The sequence below is a fragment of the Eschrichtius robustus genome, chromosome 16 (assembly GCF_028021215.1).
Source record: "Eschrichtius robustus isolate mEscRob2 chromosome 16, mEscRob2.pri, whole genome shotgun sequence".
Taxonomy (NCBI): Eukaryota; Metazoa; Chordata; class Mammalia; order Artiodactyla; family Eschrichtiidae; genus Eschrichtius; species Eschrichtius robustus.
The window spans coordinates 63411029-63432878 of NC_090839.1; the positions used below are offsets into that span (position 1 = coordinate 63411029).

General features: G+C 49.0%; 1 protein-coding gene across 4 annotated transcripts in view; it reads left to right on the top strand.

Moving 5' to 3' along the window:
- The window catches only part of CLEC16A (C-type lectin domain containing 16A), a 208705-nt gene that overhangs the window by 40786 nt on the left and 146069 nt on the right, over positions 1 to 21850 (top strand). For 3 of the 4 annotated variants that reach the window (XM_068565832.1, XM_068565834.1, XM_068565835.1), the window contains exon 10: positions 12775 to 13006. In XM_068565832.1, the coding sequence (XP_068421933.1) occupies positions 12775 to 13006 (232 nt within the window). The remainder of the gene's footprint in view (positions 1 to 12774; positions 13007 to 21850) is intronic. The other variant, XM_068565833.1, reaches the window with a different exon arrangement.

A 21850-nucleotide genomic window follows, 5' to 3' on the forward strand; every position in this document is an offset into this window, starting at 1 on the left:
AAGTTTCTTGGTCTTTTTTAACCTACTTTCTCCTTCCCGTAATTTGTAGATAAGTTACTGGTATTGCTTCATTTTACCAGCAGACCTTTCACAAAACCAAACCAAAATTGAAGAGAAAGAAGCAGAGGGGAGAGTAGAGTTATTTGAAAAGTCTGTAATTTAGGGTTAAATTGAAAACACATCGGCATGGTTAGATAAATGTCTAATTGAAATTCATCTGTGCATTAAAATCATATGGTTCCTGCTAAGGGATAATTCTTGCTATAATTTTAATGCAGAGCAGATAGCGTTTCTTGTCGGGGAAAGCAGAGTAAGAGAACACTCATTCTGAAACTGCTAACATCTCATTATTTTTGCAAAATGAACATACACATTAGATTATGGGATATGCATCATTACCTGTAGGTACTTTTTTGTTTTTGAAGGGACTTTTTTCATCCTGGGTTTCTGTGGAATCGCTTCCTTGGTTTTTGCATTCGTTCATCCATTCCCTGAGTAGAGCTGCACTGGTGCCCAGGAAGGACACGACCCCTGCCCTCACTGGGCTTCCCAGCCCCCCTAGAGGACAGGGGACGGTGTCTTAAGAGACGTCTGCGTCGCCTGTGCTGTCCCGGGACTGGCCGGAGATGCTCGGGGGCTCACAGCAGGCACGAATGACTCAGTGGGTAAACTGGCGGCAGGGTCACAAGGGCTCTTGTGATGTCCTTCATGACTCTTAGAGCCTGACCCTCACATGCCACCTTCTCTTTGCTCGGGGGCAGAGTGGGGAGGGAGTGGCAGAGGGGGTTGCTTTTGGTGCTGTTCCACATTCCGTCTGGTGCAGTGGACTCCGCAGCCAGGCTGCCTGGGCACCTCAAATCCTGGCTCCTCATCTTACTAGGTGTGTCCGGGGCAGGCTAGTCCACCTCTCCAATTAGAATAACAACAGCGGGTTTGCGGAGAGGATTAAATGCAGCTTAACGTGCTTATTCCAGAGTCTGGCAGACATCACGGCCTAAATAGCAGATGTTAGCTTCAGAAAGGTCTTAGTTTCTGAGGCTTTGGAACAACCGTGCATCCCCTACTTGGGACCTCCCTTCTTGGGATGGTTAACACAGAGGCACACTTAGTGTGCCCCAAGGGGAGGTGTCCTGTGACCAGACACAAGGGCGCAGAGGGTCAAGTGTAGCGGCCATGACGACTACCATGACAACAGCGGTGACGGCACCAGTTGTGGACGTTGCCGTGTAGTGCCAGCAGCTGAGCCTGTGTGCAGCTGGGCCTCCACCTCAGCTGGCCCCAGATTCTACTCTGGAGAGTGCAAATTCTTAGCCAGCCAGCATGCATTCACGTGGTTGGCCGGCTCTGAATTCAGAGTGGGGACAGAATTCTGGGGCAGAATAGGCTTGTTTGTCCCAAAATGAGAACATCTGCCGTCTCTCTATAGGCACCAGTTCAGCCAGTTGGGATGGTCTCCAGGTGATTCTTGGGGGATCCAGAAGGGTGAGCGCACACTCAGAATGTTAGCCACCGGTTCTCCACGTGACACCTGTCCTTCCTGGGAGCTGGACCCTCTGTTGGCAGAAGACTGCTGGGGCGTGGTGTGTGGAGCTGGCAGCTGAGAAAGTAGCAGCCTGGCTTCTCTGGCTTGTGTGTTTGCAGAAGCAGAGAGTTCATCATTGGCTTGGGTCCCCGGGTTGCCACTGCACGGCTGGCTTTCCAAACCAGGCTTGAATCAGACGGCAGCAGAGCCCCCCGAGGATTGAATGCATCGGGCAGGATAGCCCTCTGCGGCCAGGGTTAGAGTTCCCCCGTATCTTTCGGTGCCCCTAACCTTACCTGTGACCCCCGGGGTAACCAATGCTGGTTCCAGAGCACACATGTTCTTCTTCCTGAAAGTCGTAATCGGCTTCTGCGAGGGGGTTGATCGGGAACACCAAAGGGAAAAAATAGACGTGTGTAAATCAAGGGCCTTAGCTGGCACAGTTGCAAGCATTCCCACAAAGAACTAGAACTTGTGTGTACTCTCCCGTTTTGCAGGGCCGTTGTGGTCTAGCCCATCATCCCTCAATGGGGTTATAGCTCCCAGGCGCCCCCGCTGCCCGCAGAGTCCTGTGTGTGGCAGCCTTGGCTCGCAGGCCATGGGGGTTTGACAGAATCAGAGAGAATCCAGGGTGCAGCACATTCCACATAGGAACCGTCGCCTCTCCCTTCCTCCTGTGCGGAAGCGGGGGGCTGCACAGCTGATGGAAGCCCTGCGGCGTGGAGGCTCACAGAGGCGTGGCCTGTAGCCAGGGCCACCGGTGACTGACCTGCGGGGCTGCGGGGCTGGTCCTGGTCCAGGGAGCAGAGGAGGGCCAGGGATTCTCGGGCTGGCCACAGCCTGGAGCAGCTGACAGGGCCAAACACAGTGGGTAATGCGGGGGTGGGCACGCAGAAGGTTCTGTGACTCAGGCCTGAGCTGGCTTTTCTGTCTGCCCCGCAGCATGACACAGAACGGACTGGGGCAGCCACGAGGCTGGAGACCGCTCAGAGGGGGCTCGGAGGGGCGAGGCAGTGTCACGCCCACCCGGCTGAATGGAGACCTCCCCTAGTCTGCATTGAGCCATTGGTGGCTTCTTCCAGGTCTCGCCTGAAATCAGGAAAATCGAGGGTGGGGACGGGAAAAGGAGGCACCCACCACTTCTGCTGTCTGTGCCCTGGGGCTTTGTGAGTTTTTATCAGTGGCCAGGCCCCTTTGGGCATTTGAGTTTTTTAACTAGACTTTGAGTTCCTTGAAGCTGGGTCAGCGTTATTTATTCATCTGTTCAATACATAATTACTGGGTGTGTACCAGGCAGTGTTCTAGGACTAGAGAGACACCATGAACAAAACAAAGACCCCCCTGACTTCCGGGAGCGTCTCTCGTAGTGGGAAGAGAGACAGGAACCATAAAACTATTAATGAACAGCAGAGCATGTTCTGATGTGAGACGTGCTCTGGAAGAGCAGCTATAGTGAAGCAGAGGAGGGAGGGGGGCTGTGCTAGGAGGCTTGGGAGGGGTGCACTTCTCCATAGGGTGGCCTCACGGGGAAGGTGACATTAGAGCGTAGATTTTAACGAAGTGAGGGAGCAAGTCATGTAGAAATCTGGGGGGAAGAGCATTTGGGCCAGAAAGAACAGCCAGTGCAGAGGCCCTGAGGCAGGAGTGTGCCTGGTGTGTCAGGACCAGCAAAGAGCAGCGTGGTGAGGCAGAGTGTGGTGGGGGATGAGGCGGGGGGGTGGGGGGTGGGAATGAGAGTCCGAAGCAGGTGGCGCCTTTCAAGCCATCGGAGGACTCAGGAGTTTACGCTGGGGGAAGTGGGAACATCCTAACCTCAGGGTCCACAGTGTTTGGCGTGCAAGACAACTTCAGTTGTCTTGAAATAATGAATCTCAGCAGGGACGGCAAGCACCATATCTCTAAGGAGCAAGAAAATCCCGTCCTGGTCAGGGCCAAAGTCCTCCACCCAGGAAACTGGGTTTTGCTCGGGGGTTGGGGGGGTGCTTCACCCGACAGGAGGCTGGGGGGCCGCACATGGGTAAGAATAGGGCCGCTCCGGTCACTCACTGCCCAACCTAGGACAAGTCAGCGTGGCGGGTGGGTGTAACTCTCATCCTGGAGGACGGATAGTGTGGTTGCCCCCGTGAGTTCTGAGTCCTGGCTGGCCTGAGATTGACTGCCCGCTGACCACTTGCTGCGATGCTCATAACCTCAGGGGACCCCCCCCTGGGAACCTCTAGCCAGGTACAGGGGCAGATTCTTGAAAGCTTCATGAGCAAAGAAAAAAAAAAAAACCTGAAAGGGCTTTATTTGGGCCATCGGTATTGTTCTGGGTGAAACTTGGACTGTGGATGGTCCGTCCCTAGCAGGAGCAGCGCCCCTCTGTCAGGCACTGACCGCGTGCCAGGCTGGTTGGCGTGCTTGCTCTCCTTCCTCCCCCACCTCCCGCCACGGTATTTTGGGACCACCCACCCATTCCAGGCTGGCGCGGTGCTGCCCTCAGGGGCTGCAGGACAAGCAAGATGGACAGACGAGGTCCCTGTCCTGACATCCTGGTGGGGAAACAGACGGTAAACAAGCATGTCAACACAGATTTAAGGTTTGCGTCTGGGAAGACATGGAAAACAGCTTTGGGAGATGACAGTGAGGGAGGTGAGGTTCCACTGGATTTGAGGACGAAGGATGAGGAGCTCACCTTGATGAGGGTGGGGTAGTGGTGAGGGTTGGGCTGGGCAAGGCACGGAAGATGGTGGGCCAGGGACCTTGATGGTTATGAACTGGCTGTCTGGGATCGGAAGAGGGGCCAGAAGGCAGGCAAGGGGCCAGAAGGCAAGGCCAGCGCGGGAGGGGACGTTTTCACTTTACAGACGAGGAGCACACTCATTCACCTCCTTACCGTCTCATTTTCGGCCCCTAATAACCCACGGGGTGAGGCAGTGTCATCATCACATTCTCTGCATGCGGAAGCCAGCGCTAACTTAACAGGGGTTAAGGGGCCCTTCTGTCGTCCCCCAGTTGTGCGGGACTGCACGCGTCCAGCCCCAAGTCCCCAGGCTGTTTCTACTTCGTGCTCTTCTGCCACCATCCCCAGTGATGGTCTCCAGGTTAGCGTGAGATGTGGGGTTCTGGACTGAACATTTCAGGTCACTGAGAGTCACCACTATTTCATAGTTCATTATGTTTTTTTAGAGGACAAGATGTTAAATACTCCTCCTAAAGAAATACCAACTAAGTGCTTGGTTTGTCACTGTTTAATCAGAGTACAAGATATTTTATTTTGCATGAGCGTTGAACATGTCTCTTCAATCATAAATATCTTGGGATTAATTCATCCTGCAAGCATTCATTAGTTCTTGATGGAGTGCCAGATGCAGCATCAGAGGGACAGACTAGGCAATGCTAGACGTTGAGAGGGACAGAGAAGATGACCAGGGATGGGGACGGACAGGGGATGAGGCTGGTCTCCTACAGACCCAGCAGCACCCCGAGGCTGCTTTCTGAGAAGTCCCAGCACCATCTTGACGTGACCTGCGGGTCCCCACAGACTCTGAGCACCAGCCGTGTGCAGCGCAAGGCGTCTGAGCTCCAAGAGGGCTCCGATTCCAGATAAATGCGCACTGCTTTGGGTTATGCCTTGGCCGCCACAACACTCCCTGATAATTGGCCGATCGTGGGGAAGAAAGCCACGCTCCTCTTGTTAATGGAAGTGGCCTGTTACCTCTTCATGTTTCCCCCGCCATGGGTTTTATTTTCGCCATTAAGCTCAGCTGTGTTGCCCAGTCGCCTCGCTGACGTGGCTGCAGTTGTGCATTCTGGACACGTGTGTGGGCTTTGGCTCAGCAGCCCCGTGTCACTCAGGGTTTGGCATGTAGCACACGCACCCATACATCACCCAGGAGTTTATTCCGTCTGATGTTTGCTTGCTGATCACCTCGTTCTGGAATGAGCATAGGCTCGCCTGGCAGCAATTAGTGGCCCTGCTTCCCTGCAAAGCCAGTTGCCAAGCTTGTGCTGCAGTGCCATTGGTTACGGTTGGCGTAAACCTGGGTCACCGTGACCCCTGTGACATTTGGAGCTCTGTGCATGTGAGACAAAAATGGGAAATAATTACACACTGTGCTCGTCCATAATGCCTGTCAGGTCAGAGGGCCACCCAGTGAGTGATGTGATGTGTGGACTGTCCCCAAGCAGGGCTACCTGCTCCTCCGGGCAGTGTGACCCGGGTATGGCAGGGCCTTTACATCCACCCTTCAGGGGACTGGGCTCACGTGGGGAGGCTCGGCAGGTGCTTGTGAGAGGGAGCGAACGCTTGAGTGGGGCAGCAGAATGGTTGAGCACGTGGGGAGCGCTGAAGCTACACTTCCCGGGTTCAAACCACTGCCTCTCATGAGCAGTGACCTAGGGCAAGTCCCTCGCCCTTGGCAGCTCCCTCCCGCTTCTGTTGTTGGCAGGGTAAAGTGAGTCAATTTATGTCAAGTGCCCAGAGCAGCGCTGGGCACGTTGCACATGCTCACTGGGTATTAGCCATGGTTGTTATAATTACCTGAAAAAAATAACAAGAAAGCGCGTTACTACCTCTGGGCACCTCACAGGAGCCCTGCGGGGAAGTGCCAACGTGAGGCCCATTTGATACACATGGAAACCGAGGCTCGTAGAGGAGAAAGCAGCAAGCAGGGTGCGTGGGACAGCGAGCCGGACTCCGACTGCTCCAGCGCCCCGTGGATCCCACCCTGCCTGTGTGCCGTACACCCCGCAGGCCCAGAGGCTGGAGGTCAGGGAGGGGGGCCGGGGCCCAGGAGCACTTTGGGGACGTGAGTCTAACCCACTCACAAACCAGAAAGCCAGCGAATGGTAAAGTTGCTAGTTTGATTGGTTTTTATAAGTTAGCCCCCCTCCCCTGCCGTCTCTTCCAGCCTCGTGATCTATTTGTTGGGGCGGGGGTGGGAGGGCAATATTCGAAGGTGAATAAATATTTCTACAGTGCCCCTTTGTGGCAGGCGTCATGCCAGCAGTTTTGCGTTCAGCATCTTACTTCAGCCCCATGGCAGCGTGTGTGATGGAGCTGCTATTGTCCCTGTTTTTCAGATGGGGGAACTGAGGCTCATGTGGTCAGGTTCGGTGCTCGCTTGGCCAGCAAGCGGGTCTGAGATCTGGGCTCAGGTCTGCCCTTATGCTGCACATGTTTTTGTTAGCATCATGACCTGCCTCCTTCCTTAGGGGAAAACCTGTCTCCTAGTTCTCAAGTCCCTTAGCAGAGCTGTTTGAGCAAAAGGATTCTAGTTGCTTCCTCAGAAGGTGAGCAGGCTAGGCCTGGGAAAGCCTGGAAGGTGAGCTCTCTTAGCTTGACCATTGTGGCAGCTCCCACGAATCCAGACAGAAGTTCGGGCAATGTCACCTGTCCTTTCCTTTACCTGCCCCTTCCAGCCACCAGTCTCTTTCTCCCTCCTTTTCTTCTCAGTCAGGATTCTGCCCTGCGTGGCCTGCCTCTTGTCCCCATGCTGCCTTCCCCCCTCCCCTCTGCAGCATTGAGTGGCACCAGGAAACCCACTCAGCAGGTTGTATGTGCCAAGGCAGGGGCCACAGACGTCTTTTCCCAGGCCACGAGCATCACGAACTCCTTCTTGAACAGCTGGCTGGAGAGACCACCCGACTGGCTCAGCACCACCCCCTGCTGCTACCTGGGAGCTGGCCAAGCACACTGTGTCCCAGGGCACCACCGTTGTCACCACGTGTACCAGCTCCAGGTGGTCCTGGCCTTGACAGAAATAAAGGTGACTGTCCAGAGCTCTGAGCTGGCCTTCTAACCATTCTCCTCTCCTCCCGTGTATTCTGGTGACCTGCTAACACTCAAGACTCAGACCAGTCATTTCCTTCGCCACAAAGGCTTCCGAAGCTCCCCCACCCACCCGCCCCTGTCCTGGCACAGTTCCCCACTCCTTGCTGTGTGCCCGCAGTGTCCTCTGTCTGCTGGTGTCCGTGTGGGACGCACAGCAGTGCATGGCGGCTGCTGGCTGGACTGTGAGCTCCTAGCCCAGCGCCTGGTGTTCAGTCGGGGCTCAGCCCCTGGCAGCTGCCGCGAAGCCAGCTTCTCGAGTTGTCTGATTTGCTCCTGGCTTATATTTAGGGCATAATGACGGTCTGAATTTATTGGAAATCCTCTAGCAAACATTTTTTAAAATCGAGGGATAACATGAGTAAAGTGCATAAAAGTGCAGTAATCTTCGCCGCACTGCTTGATGGCTTTGTACCTATGATTACGTTAATGTGTGCAGGCGTTCCCCACTTTTCAAAAGTTTGCTTGAGGCTGCTTCTCTGTTACCAAAGGCCATTTTGCAAAAGACTGAAAGAAATCTAAAGAGGATTTTCACTTTTACGAAAAAAGGTGAAAGTGTTGGTTTTGCAGCAGCTGTTACAGAGGCAGTGCGCACGCCAAGCAGCAGAGAGCGGCCTCACCAAGCTTCTTCCCGGGAACCGCACTCAGCACCTCAGCGTCAAGCCCCGTAGCTTTGTGCTGTGTCTGTGAGCATCTGTGCTTTATCACCATTTATTTTGCATATCTGTTAGCAAGATGTGTCCTAAGGCGATTGCTTCTTGCTTTGCACTGTCCTGGCTTACAGAAGGTTTCATGGGAATGCTCTACTTTCAGATTGCGGGGGAAGCTTGTAATTCAGGTCAAGATAGAAAACATCTCTGGCATCCCATGCAGCTCCTTCTCAGTCTGTAACCAGCACCCCACCCCCCTCCCCCCAGCTAGTCACCACTCTTGACTTTCAGAGGTGCCGTTTTTAAAGTTTTTTTTTAAATTGTGGTGAAATACCTATAACAAGTAATGTTTACAATGGATTAACCATTTTTAAGTATACAATTCAGTGGCGTTAGGTACATTCTTTAAAGGTATTCTTTACATTTTAATGGCACTGGTAATACTTTCTTGGGGTAAAACAACTGAATGATACAGAAGTGACTAGAGTAGAAAGTGAAAGTTCCCCCAACCTCAGTATCTTTCTCAAAAGGAACCACTGTTTTCAGTTTGTGTATCCTTCCAGACCTTGCTCTGTGTACTGTCATGCAAATATCTATCAACACATGAAAACATGGTGTATATGTACATGTTTTAACTTTTTTTTGGGGGGGGGGTTTATTTATTTATTTAATTTATTTATTTATGGCTGTGTTGGGTCTTCGTTTCTGTGCGAGGGCTTTCTCTAGTTGCGGCAAGTGGGGGCCACTCTTCATCGCGGTGCGCAGGCCTCTCATTATCGCGGCCTCTCTTGTTGTGGAGCACAGGCTACAGACGCGCAGGCTCAGTAATTGTGGCTCACGGGCCTAGTTGCTCCGCGGCATGTGGGATCTTCCCAGACCAGGGCTCGAACCCGTGTCCCCTGCATTGGCAGGCAGATTCTCAACCACTGCGCCACCAGGGAAGCCCCGATGTACATGTTTTAAGTTGATAGTTTTGTTTTTTAACTGTGAACGGAATCCTCGATTGATTGATTGCAACTTGGTCCGGTCTGCGTCAGGGTCTTTCAAAGGGCTGCACCCAGAACTAGTGGAGGACATTCCGTTTGACGTCTGTGGCATTGGTGATACTGCCTCTCCGTTTCCCCTCAGATGCCCGGGCCTTGCATGTTTCCGTCCTTCCTCCTGACCCCTCTCACTGTCCTTGCAGAACCTGTTCTCAGATCCCACAGCCCCTGAAAGGCCTCAGTTATCACTGACCCCTGGGGAGTCACCTTTTCGAGTATTTAACTTTGAAGCAAGGACCAAAGGTCAGAGGCATGAAGGCTGGCAGAAGGCGTTGCTGGCCTTCAGCTGCCTCTGACCCCAGAAGGCAGCCTGAACGTCCCAGCCACAGACCCCAAGGCTCCCCTCCTGCATCCCCCACTCGGGTACCCGGCAGGATCTCTGGAGTCAGCAAGGAGGGCCCTGAGTCTCCACGCCTCCTGCAGCTCAGGCTCCGGGGCCCTGCGAGGTGAGCCCTTGGTGAAACCCGAGCCTGCGGCCTTTGGGAAACCTAGACCTTATTTGCAGAAGGCTTTTCTCTGAGGCATGCGTGGTGTGCTTTCTTTATGAGAAGATAAACCCAAAGGCCTTCTGATTTTTGACTCTGAAGTGAGCTTTCCCATTTCTTCTGGTTGATTCCATTGTGCTGGCTCTTCTACTAAGCGCAACTCCTGAGGTGTTAGGCTCCTTTCTTCATCCCCCCTCCCTTTTCTTCTTGTTCTCTCCGTATTATGATACAGGCCACCATTCAGCAGCCTGTCAAGGCTTGCCCTGCTCCAGGTACCTGGTTTAGTGGGAGAGCACAGCGGGGTGTGAGATGGCCCTTCTCCTGGGGGCTTTTCGTCTGGAACATCTGAGGTTGTCCAGTGTAACACAGAGATTCCTGGGGGGCTAGCAGCCAGAAGACTCTTGATGAGAAGCAGCAGAAATGATCAGGAATGCCTGCCCACATCTCCCAGCCACACCGTATCAGCTTCTCCATGATAACTATGGGGTCTTGGTGTTGTTAGTATTAACAACAATAACAACAAAAGTCAGGCTTTTTAAATATAGAAGAAAAGGGGGGAAAATAAAGTCTATAACTCCAGTGTCCAAATGATCCCTGTTGAATTTTTTTAGAAGTTAACATGCATACATGAATAGAAATTTCAAGTCAAACAGAAAGGTATAGAAATGAAAAACTCTTAAGTGCACTTCTGTGGGTGTGCACACACAGTACCACCTGCCTTCTTTCTTTTCCCAAACATGAAATGCTAATATATTCTTAAGCAGCTTTCCAGGAAAAGTTGTGTTTATACCATCATAAAGCTTTACCCAAAAGGGACTCTGCTTTGTTTCCTGTTCTTGCTTTTTTATCCTGAGGCTGTTTCCGCATCAGCATTATCTAGATATAAAAAGTCCTCAGTCTTTTTAACATCTACGTGGATTCCCACTCTGTGGACAGACCATAATTACCTAATCACTCCCTTGTTGATGGGCATTTAGGTTATTTCCAGCTATTTACTGTGTAGGTTGCATTTTAAAGGTTTGAAATGTCCCTGGTAAGCATCCTTCCCCCCTCCCTCCCCAACACCTGATCATGGAGAAAAGCAGACCCCTTGGAAAGTTTTTGAATTCATTTTCAGGGTTGACTTTTTTTTTTTTTTTTTTTTTTTTTAGTATAGTCAGGGAAAGGAAGGTAACTGTTGTTTGCTTAGTGCATTGCCAGGCTCTGAAGGAACTTTCTATCCCTGATTTCCTTTAGTTCTAGGAAGCCAGAATTGCCCCATGTTTTAGACAAGTAGCCAGAAGCTCGGAGAGGCCCCGCCGCTCATGTAGGATTCAGCTGGGGTTCACACCGCTCTGACCAGCCCTGGAACTCGTGCACTGCTCCGCTTCCCTTAGTGCTGCCGGTTGTTATGTACATCGAAGTCTATACAGAGCTCAGGGAGAGGTTTCTACATCTATCCATGTGAATTTCTGCTCTCAGCTTCTAACTGAGTGGTGTTTTGCTCTGCGTTTGGTCTCAGTTTTCTGTTTCTGAAAAGCTTTGAGTATGGTATGCTCTAAAATTCACTGGGGAGTAAGTGGTGATCAGAGGAAACAGTCACTTCATCTTGGGGCCCTAACTTAGCGGGTTTGGGTCCTTTAGGAGAGGATGAGGGGGGCATCCGGGGCTGCGTTCAATCGCACAGCGTCCTAAGTGGGCTCTGATTGATGCTGTCTGTCAAGTGGTGCGCGCCCGGAACGCTCCCGTCTCTGGGCTCTTGGTTATTGGCATCTGTAATGCACTATCAGGGTTTCTTGGACAGTAGAATCATGTCTCAATGTATCTGTCATTTTTGTGGATGAATAATCCAAAGTAGGTAAATAAAAATTAATGTCTGGATTTAGATGCTAATTTAACTTTCAATTAGGTTTTGTTTTGAGTGTTATTGAAATTAATCTGTGTTCTTGGAGCACATTCCACTTATTGGCAAGTGGCCCCCAGAACAAAATTGGTGGTTGTTTGGGGTAAATTCATAAGATAGATGGACCATATCAAGATAATGGAAAAGTATACTTTAAAACTTTTCTGTTTTTCAATGACAAAATGATGTCTGAATATCATCCAGACCCTGGAGAAAAACACTTCAATCAGAATCCTGCCCCAAACAAATCAGGGACAATTTTTTTTTTTTTTTGTGGTCTTTGCTACTTTCTAGACCTGGTTCATTTGCATGTAAATACTTTTTAAAGAGCACTAGACATGGAACTGAGTTTGCGCTCCTGGTGAAGCACTATTATTTTAGAAAGAGCTTGGGCTTTGGGATTGGGCAAGCTTCAATTCAAATTCTGACTCTGCGGCTCAGTAGCTGTGTGACATTGGGCAAGTCACTTAACCCTTCTGAGCCTCATTTCTCATCTGTAAAATGGGACTGATAATCCCTACATCTCATGGTTGCTATAAGGACTGAGATACAGCCACGTTTTCCACAATACAGGATATGAACCATGGTGACACACAGGTCTTTTTCATTTCTCTTAGAAGCCTTCCGACTTTTCAGGGGAAAACGTCTTCCTTGGGGGCAAGCTTCCTTTGGGGACGAGCTTTAACTTATCACTCATACTTGCCAGACTCCCCTTCTAAAGAGAGCCAGCATTTGGTTACATCCAATACACCTTGCTTTTTCTTTTCTATTTTTTATTGTTATACTAGCAAGGTACACTGGTGTTCCATTTCTGTTGTGATATACGGTTCCTTTTAAAATAAATATATTTAAGTTAGCAGTTAATAGTGTGCTGTGGTTAAGACATAAATTGTGCAGATGGTAAGTGGTTTTGAATCCCAGCTTTGCCACCTCCTGGCTGTGTGGCCTTGGGCGGTCACGTAACATCTCTGAACCTCAGTTTTGTCATCTGAGCATAACATGGGCATAACAACAGTACTATTTTGTGGGGTTTTTGTAAACTTTAAGTGAGATAATGTAGTCAGAGCCCTTAGAACAGCATCGGGCACATAGAAAGTACCATAAAAGTATTGAAAGTGTGTTTCTGACCTTTGGGAAGCAGGGAGCTGGTGTGGGTTAAGTGCAGAGTGACTTAGGACTGTGGGCAATAAATGGTAGCTGGTGCTATGGTTTAGATTATTTAATAGTGATGATGTTAATAATAGTCATAATAATCAACGAGGAGGTAGAATTTGTTGTATTGAAAGGAATTTCTTGGGGCAGAAACTCTCGGGAAGCTTGATAGGAGCCAGTGAGATTGCAACGTTCAAATCCGTCTGTTACCTTGGTTCGACTTTCCAGGCCAAGCCCAGCATTCGGTGCTTCATTAAACCCACCGAGACGCTAGAGCGGTCCCTTGAGATGAACAAGCACAAGGGCAAGAGGCGGGTGCAAAAGAGACCCAACTACAAAAACGTTGGGGAGGAAGAAGATGAGGAGAAAGGGCCCGCCGAGGATGCCCAAGAAGACGCCGAGAAGGCTAAAGGTACAGAGGGTGGTTCAAAAGGCACCAAGACGAGTGGGGAGAGTGAAGGTGAGTGCGCCCGTGAACGCCGACCTGACAGCCAGGCTGTCCTCTGTGTCTGGTCCCCCTTGTGTGTCAGTGGGTGCAGCTGTCATTCCAGGCACCGGTGTACCTCATTCTACACAGCCAGCCACTGGGAAGCAGCTGTGGGCAGATCTGGTTCAAGGCCTGCCCTCGTCGGATGGGTGGCCTGGAGCAAGGCCCTTTCCTTTTAGCCCCGTGCCTCCATTTCCCCATCTGTCAAAAGAGGCTAACAAATAGTATTTACTTTGTTATTAAGAGAATTAAACAGGTTAATACATGTAACATGCTCAGAGCAGTGCCTGGCACATGTCATAAGTATCTCCTGCTACTGTTTCTACTGTTATTACTGTCATCTTTATCATTACTGCTGTTCTTATTACTCCCGATAACCCGGGATTATGATTTTTGACAGAAGTCATTATTTCCAGTGCACTGCAGGAAGAAAAATGGCCCATGTTTAATGAAATTAGGTGCTTTTAATAAGATTATGGTTTTTTGGCATCAAATGATCAAATATAGTCCCCTAGATTCTTACATTAAGATTTTTTTTCAAGCCCTCATCTGCTTAGAGTGAGGTACACTTGTGTTTGGTGCCTATGTGCTCAATAAACAGAATCGTTTTGTGCTCTTTTCTGCCCTTGTCAGGAATGATTCTGGTTTATTTTTCACCTCCCTCTCGTTTAGATGCTAACACCTCCTCCATCTGGAGAGCGTTGTCTGCTCTGGGATGAAGCAAGCTTGAACTGTCCAGCTGCTTGTGTCATGGGCCGGGCTCACAGCCACACAGATGGGGTCTCTGGCCAGGGCCCCGGGCACTCAGGGTGGAGGAGGTGATGGGATCAAGTGGGGTAGGGGCTCTGCTCACCAGAGGGGAGCTCCCACCACACCTCTTGGGACAGACACGGGCTCTCCTCAGCTCCCAGCTGTGTTCTGCTGGGGGTGTGGGGAGCATTTCCTGCGAGCCATCCTCCTGGCTCCTGGGCTAGCAGTGGCTGCTGTGCAGCCAGCTCCCCAGGCCATCAGCCCGGACTGTGGGCATCCAGGGCCTCTGAAGCTGGAAAACAGAGCAGCTCAGTAAATCAGTGACTGAGAACGCATTTGTTTTGGGGAGTTTGCTGCAACTGGGCAGCCAAACCCCACCCCATCCCCACCCTGCTGGCCCCATTCTGATTTTCTTGGCAGTTCTCAGCGAATGCCACGGTCACATTTCGATAAGTATAACCAGAGTGTCTCCCCAGTGCCACCAGCCCTCTTTTTAAGGCTGAGGTCTCTCGTACGCTTTTATTTCTGTTCAAAGTGTGCATTAAGCATCTTGGTTTAGGAATTCCTTTTTGGCTTGGGAAACCTTTGCCAACAAATGTCACTTTGGTGGGGAGGTGAGGGGCAGACACAAGGTAAGCCATACGTGTTTGCTTATTTGGATCGTTTTGACTTTTTTTCTAACTTGGGAGAAAATTGTCTGCCTAAACCCCTAGGTTTAGCTGTCCTGTAGCCATACGGGGGGGAAAATGGACGACTTCACTCCATTTTGCACCCTGTGTTCTCGTCAATTTTGTTTTGGAAAGATGCTACCTCTTTTGTTCCAGTCCTTTTAAGGGCTGCTGTCTAACCACGCCGGGGCCGTGACTAACCGTGGTGTGGACAAGGGCAGGCTTGGCCTCAAACACACAATCAAATGACTCAGCCAGGCGGCCCAGTCCTGGCGCACTGGGGCTTCAGAGGTTCAGCAAGGCTGCCATCCCAGCTCCCAGGTTGGGGTCGGGGGAAGGACTCCCTGCAGGCTGGGCCCACCTGCCCTGTGCCGGGGGCATGGGGGGGAAATGTTCACCAGCCTCCAAAACCCTGTTTTCTGGGCGGTTACTCAGCCAGGTTGTGCCAGGCAGGGCCCAGGAATTTCCCCAGAGGCTTTAACTTGGACGGCTGATGCAGACTTCAGAGCCTGGTGGAGCGAGGCTCTCCACGACCCCTCTGCTTTGTAGTGCCCTCCTGCTTTCTCGAATGCATATTTGTCTTCCCACCCAGCTCACTGTAAATTAAATACAACTTTCACAGGCCTGTCCAGCAAAGAGACACCTAACTGGGCAGCAGCAGCTGTATTCTGGGGCTTTTTGAATTGTTTATTTGATCTCTTAGTTATTCTCCTGTTTGAAGGTGTTCTCTCCCTAGACTGTATCTATGTTTGGGTAAAACCACACAGCTGTTAATTGCTGTGACTTGGAAGGGTGTCAGGCACATTTTCTCACTCAGTTTCAAGCCAGAGGACAGTGTAGATGGGGGAGGTGCCTAGGAGATGGGAGATGTGACCTACGGTCCTGTCTCGCCAGCTAGACCTATTGTGTGCCTTGGATGGTCTCCTCAAGCTCTGGACCTCATTTTCCCCATCTGGAAATTGTGACTGTAGGAAATGTAATGACTTTTTTTTTTTTTTTAATGAGGCTATGTTAGAATTCTTGTAGTTGCAAGATTTAGATATTCAACTCAGACTAGCTCAAGCAAAAAAGGCAATTACTGTTCATGGGACTGGGAGGCCTGGGCGGGGCTGGACTGGGTGCACAGACAGCCATTGGCAGCGTGAGGCTCGCATCCTGCCAGCCTGCCACCGAGTGGAAAGGGAGCTGCTCCTTCCCATGGGCTGCAGCTGAAGTCTGGGAGCCGATGCTCGTTGCTGCTGACGGGCCTGGCTTGCCCACCCTGTAGAGGGATGTTCTGTGCTGACTGGCCAGGCCCTGTGTGTCTACCCTAAGGTGACTGCCTCAGAAAGAAATGAGGTGCGTTTATCAGAAGAAGGGGGCGTGGGTGCCAGGCCAGCAGAGACAGCCGGTGTTCCCTTAGAAAGCCACACTATTTCTGTGTACTCCGCCATTTTCCTCAGGCTGTCTTCTCCCTTCCTGTATTTTTTTTTTTTTCTTTTCCATTCCCTTCCTGTTTTGAGGTGGACATGTGGCTATTTTCTCCTCCAAGTTATTTCTTCTCTAGCGTGCTTTCTTGCATTGTCCCTGGATCTAGGGGCTTGTTGACAGCCTTGACTCTTTGAGTAAAGAGATGCTGGCGCCAGTTCCCCCTTTCATACCCTGACATTTTCACCCATTTCAGTGGTGAAATCTTTACTTAAAAAGGTGGCGTAAAGCACAGGAGTCAAAAGACATGTGGTCACAAGTCACAATTCTGCCATGACCTGATTTGTATGTGGCATTGACTTGTTTTTTTTCTACAAAGGCAGCACCCAGAATTCACACCTCCTCCACATTTAAGCCCTGACAAGGAAGTTGTGTGAAATGAATATGCACCCCTGGACCCTCCACTCTCACCCCCAATTTGCAAAGAAATGTGCTCTGCCTCAGGTCCCAAGTGATGGGCAACTCATTCTGAAGCCAAAAGAAATCACAGGGCCCCCTCACTTTTCAGAAGTTGAGTGCTGAAAGGAAGACCAGGGTGCCCTGGTCCCTCTGGCCAGAGGCGAGTCCACCCAGATGCACTTCCACGTCAGTCTCCTCTCCAGTCTGGAAGGACCGTCATCTCTTTTTGGATTCAGTTAGAGCAGTAACTTAATAAATGGACCTGGGACAAGAGAATGAATCGTTTGAACTTCTTGTTTGAAAAATAGCGTTTGGCCTATGGAAAAATAGGTTTTTTGCTTATGGAAAAAGTGTAGGCATCAGTTTCACAGCCTGACCTTCAAAGCGTACTCCTTTCTTGAATCCCCACGTGGGCGTGGAGGGAAGAGAATGGCACTGACTTTGAACCTGCCAAGTCAGCTGGGCGTTGGGGGTGCCTAGGAGTTTGGATCCCCAGCTTGGCTTTTTTTTTTTTCTTTTCTTTGAAGTTTCTACTGAAATGGAATGGAACCTGGCCTCATTTCTGCAAAGCCAGAGCCAATCCCAGGCCCGGCAGTTTTCTGATTGGGGCGAGCCAGGGACTAGCTATCAGGAGGTCGGGGCTGTGAGCCCAGACGCCTGTGGCTCAGCCCCCGAGCAGCTGTGTGACCCTGGGCAAGTCATCACCCTTTCTGTGCTTCTTTACCTATACGGGGGCTACACGATGCCCAGCCCTCAGGTTGTCAGTAGTGAGAACGTCGGTGCCTCAGCATTTAGCATGTGACACCTGAGCACTGAATAGGAGCCCTGGCAAGATGAAGAGCAGAGGAAGGGGCCTGGAAGGGGGACTTGAGCTTGGCTGGGGGGACTCTGTGCTTGGTCACCCCGGCGAGTTTCTGTGGGGCCTGTTTCTCTGTTCATTTCTGTAACGAATAGCGAGGTGGCTGAGTTGTGGTGGGGCATGGGCCACTGGGGTAGAGAGGTGTGGGAGCACCAGCTTTTCCAATGGGCTTAGGTAGTATAAGGAGAAGGATTGGAGGTCACTTTAGACAAATCCTCTGAAAAGCAACTTCCCAGAAGAAACATTCTGCATTCAATCTTGTGCTATCCAGTAAATGATAATAAAAGCAAAGGAAGGGGTACCCCAGACACTCAGCACATACACACCCTGTCATTGCCAGGCTCTGTTGGCCTCTTACAATTCTGCTCCAAAGCCAGCCAGTAGCATGCGGTCCTTCCCATATTTCCTAGGTAACCAGCAAGGGCAGCTTTCTCCTCTTTCCCTTAACCTTCTTTTGAAGGCTTTCTTATCATCCCCTTCCCCTCTTTTTATTGTCTGGCCTCGCCGTGATTGCTGGAATGTTGACCACAGAGGACAACTGAGAAAATCCTTGAACATTTTCTCAGAAAATCCAAGTCAAAGACTGTTGGGAGGTCATGCCTGTCATTTCCCTGAAAAGCACTTCATTTACCAAATACTAATCAGATTAGAATGCCCATCATCCTGGGAAGTTGATGAATTATGGTTGTTATTTAAAAAAATCAAGTGTGTCAGAGTACTGGGGAAGTTCACGGGTTGGGCCAGAGTTGTCATATCAAGGGACGGAGGTTGACGTCCTTGGGTCCTGAGAGTCCTCAGGCCTCTCCTGCACATTCGCATCGTGGTGCAACCATCACCACCTTCCAGCCCCAGAATGCTTCATTATCCCAAACTGTAACTGTACCCACAAAACATCTCCCCATTTTCCCTCCCTCCTGCCCTGGCAGCCACTACTCTGCTTCCTGGCTCTATGAATTTGACTAGTCCGGGTGCCTCATATAAGTGGAATCAATACAGTATTTGTCTTTTTATGACTGGCTTATTTCACTGAGCATCATTCCACAAGATTCATCCATGTTGTAACAATGTGGCAGGATTTTCTTCCTTTTAAAATCTGAACGATATTTCATTTTTTGGATATACTACATTTTGCTTATCCTTCCATCCATTGGTGGACACCTGGGTTGCTTCCACCTTTTGGCTACTGTGAATAATGCTGCTGTGAATATGGATGTGCAGATCCTCTTTTGCTTTTGGAGGTTTTTGTGGAAACAATAGAGGCCAAGGAGGGCCCAGGCAGGCCCTGCTGAAGCCAGAGGAGCTGGACATTTGAGTTCTTGCTCCCAGCCTGGCAGCTTCATAGGCATGTCCCTCCACTCCCAGAGGCTCAAAACTCAGTGGTGTGAGGGGTCCCCCCACCAGCAGGCTCGGGTGCTGGAGCCTTCACGATCATGGGCCACGGTGCCTGGCACAGGAGCGGATATCGCACAGATGCTCGTTTACGCAACACAGCTGACGGGCAGAGCTGGAAGAGGCACCTACAGCAGCCAGGGGCAGAGCCCACCTCCTGATCTCTCTGCGCCTCAGTTTCCCTTCCGTAAGCTGCAGAGATTCCGCTAGATCAGCATTGCCCCTCCTGTGGACATGGAGATGGCTTTGGGTGGGACGGAGAGGGCCTTGAAGACCATAGTGTGAGGATTTTTGCCGAGAGCTCAGCTTCAGGGGAGCCTCGTGGTGGGTGTATGTGTCTGACACCCCCTCACTTTCCCTCATCTCCCCTTTCCATGCGCACAACAGTCCTCAGCACTGTTTTGTTTATTCATCGTGTGTATATTTTCACAGTTGCTTTCTGTTTATACTGGTTTTATGCTGATTGTAGCAATTGCTAAAAATATTTTATTTGAAAATAATTTCAAATTTATAAAAGGTGAAAAAAAGCAAAAATAGTATAAAGAACACCTGTTTACATCTGGAGGCACATGATGCCCTTCTGTCTGTCCTTCATAGGTGATGTTAATTTTGGCCACCTGGTTAAGGTATGGCCTAGTTTCTGCACTGTATCGTTACTTTCCCTTTTCTTAGCAACTAATTAGCAATCCACGGGGAGACACTTGGAGATAATGCAGATATCCTGTGCCTCATTAAAATTCCCCCTTAGAACCCTCCTGCACTGTTGGCGGGGATGTATTGGGTTGGCCAAAAATTTCATTTGGTTTTTTCCATAAGATGGCTCCAGTAGTGCTTAGTTGTCTTTAACTTCATTTGAAACAATTTTGTTAGATTGTATTGTGATAGCTGTCATATCAGTGTGCATTTAAAAAAAAAAACTTATCAAAATTGGTGAATTTTTATGTAGACATTTTAATATTGAAGATGGAAGAAAAAAAGCAACATTTTCGGCATATTATGCTTTATTATTTCAAGAAAGGTAAAAACACAACTGAAACGCAAAAAAAGATTTGTGCAGTGTATGGAGAAGGTGCTGTGACTGATCGAACATGTCAAAAGTGGTTTGTGAAGTTTCGTGCTGGAGATTTCTTGCTGGACGATGCGCCACGGTTGGGTAGACCAGTTGACGTTGACAGAGATCAAATCGAGACATTAATTGAGAACAATCAACGTTATACCACACGGGAGATAGCCGACCTACTCAAAATACCCAAATCAAGCGTTGAAAATCATTTGCACCAGCTTGGTTATGTTAATCGCTCTTGTGTTTGGGTTCCACGTAAGTCAAGCGGAAAAAAACCTTCTTGACCGTATTTCCTCATGCGATTCTCTACTTAAACGTAAGGAAAGCGTTCCATTTGTAAAGCAAATTGTGACAGGCAATGAAAAGTGGATGCTGTACAATAATGTGGAATGGAAGAGACCGTGGGGCAAGCGAAATGAACCACCACCCACCACACCAAAGGCTGGTCTTCATCCAAAGAAGGTGATGTTGTATATATGGTGCGATTGGAAGGGAGTCCTCTATTATGACCTTTTTCCAGAAAACCAAACAATTAATTCCAACAAATACTACTCCCATTTAGACCAACTGAAAGCAGCAGAAAAGCATCGAGAATTAGTCAGCAGAAAACGCATAATCTTCCATCAGGATAACGTAAGACTGCATGTTTCTTCGATGACCAGGCAAAAACTGTTATATCTTGGCTGGTAAGTTCCAATTCATCTGCAATATTCACCAGACATTGCACCTTCGGATTTCCGTTTATTTCGGTCTTTACAAAATTCTCTTCATGGAAAAATTTTCAATTCCCTGGAGACTGCAAAAGGCACCTGGAACAGTTCTTTGCTCAAAAAGATAAAAAGTTTTGGGAAGATGGAATTATGAAGCTGCCTGAAAAATGGCAGAAGGTAGGGGAACAAAATGGTAAATATGTTGTTCAATAAAGTTCTTGGTGAAAATGAAAAATGTGTCTTTTATTTTTACTTTAAAAACTGAAGGAGCCTTTTGGCCAACCCAATAAACTGGGTGCAGCCACTATGGAAAACAGTATGGATATTCCTTTAAAAACTAAAAATAGTTCTACCATATGAACCAGTGATCCCACTCCTGGGCATATATCCAGAAAGAACAAAAATTCTAATTGGAAATACACATACCCCAATGTTCATAGCAGCACTATTTAGAATACCCAAGACATGGAAGCAACCTAAGTGTTCATTAGCAGATGAATGGATAAAGATGTGGTGTATATGTACAATGCAATATTACTCAGCCATAAAAAAAGAATGAAATAATGCCACTTGCAGCAACACGGATGGACCTAGAGATTATCATACTAAGTGAAGTAAGTCAGACAGAGAAAGACAAATATCATATATCCCTTATACGTGGAATCTAAAAAAATGCAAATGAACTTATTTACAAAACAGACTTACAGACATAGAAAACAAACATGGTTACAAAAGGGGAAGTGGTGGGGAGGGATAAATTAATAAGAGTATAGGATTAACAGATATACACAACTTTATATAAAATAGATTAACAATAGGGACCTACTGTATAGCATGGGGAACTGTATTCAATATCTTGTAATAACCTATAATGAAAAAGAATCTGAAAAAGAATATATATATGTTCAAGAATATATATGTGTGTGCGTACTTTGCTGTACACCTGAAACTAACACAATATTGTAAGTCAACCATACTTCAGTTAAAAAGAACTCCCCTTTAGATATGGCATTCATTGATGATTCTTGCTGACCCAGTCTTTACCAGGATGGTGGTAGAATGTTGGTTTTCCAGTGTCAGCACTCGGTATTCCATTGTAAGCAAGATTCCCTCCTTCTTCCCATTCATTTATTTATTTATCTATCTCTTCTTGGCACAGACTCATGGATTCCAGTTTTTTAGTGGTTTATATTTCATTACTGTGTTTAATTAATTTAATACTCAAATCATCCCAGATTTGGCCCTTGAGAACCCTTTCAAGCTGGCTCCTATGTCTTTGTGATCTGCCCCCATCATTTTTTTTCAATCGGTCCTGACACTTTCTGTCATAACAAGGTATTCTAGGTTCATTTCCCACCTACTGTGCTCTTCCTCGGGGTTACTTTCTCTGAAAAGCCCTGGTTCCTTTCAATGGGCGATGGTGTTAGAGGCCAAGATCTGGGCACCAGATGTGCTCATGACTACATGGGGTGTCTTGCTTTTTGGCCCTTTCAATGCACAGGGCTAGGAAAT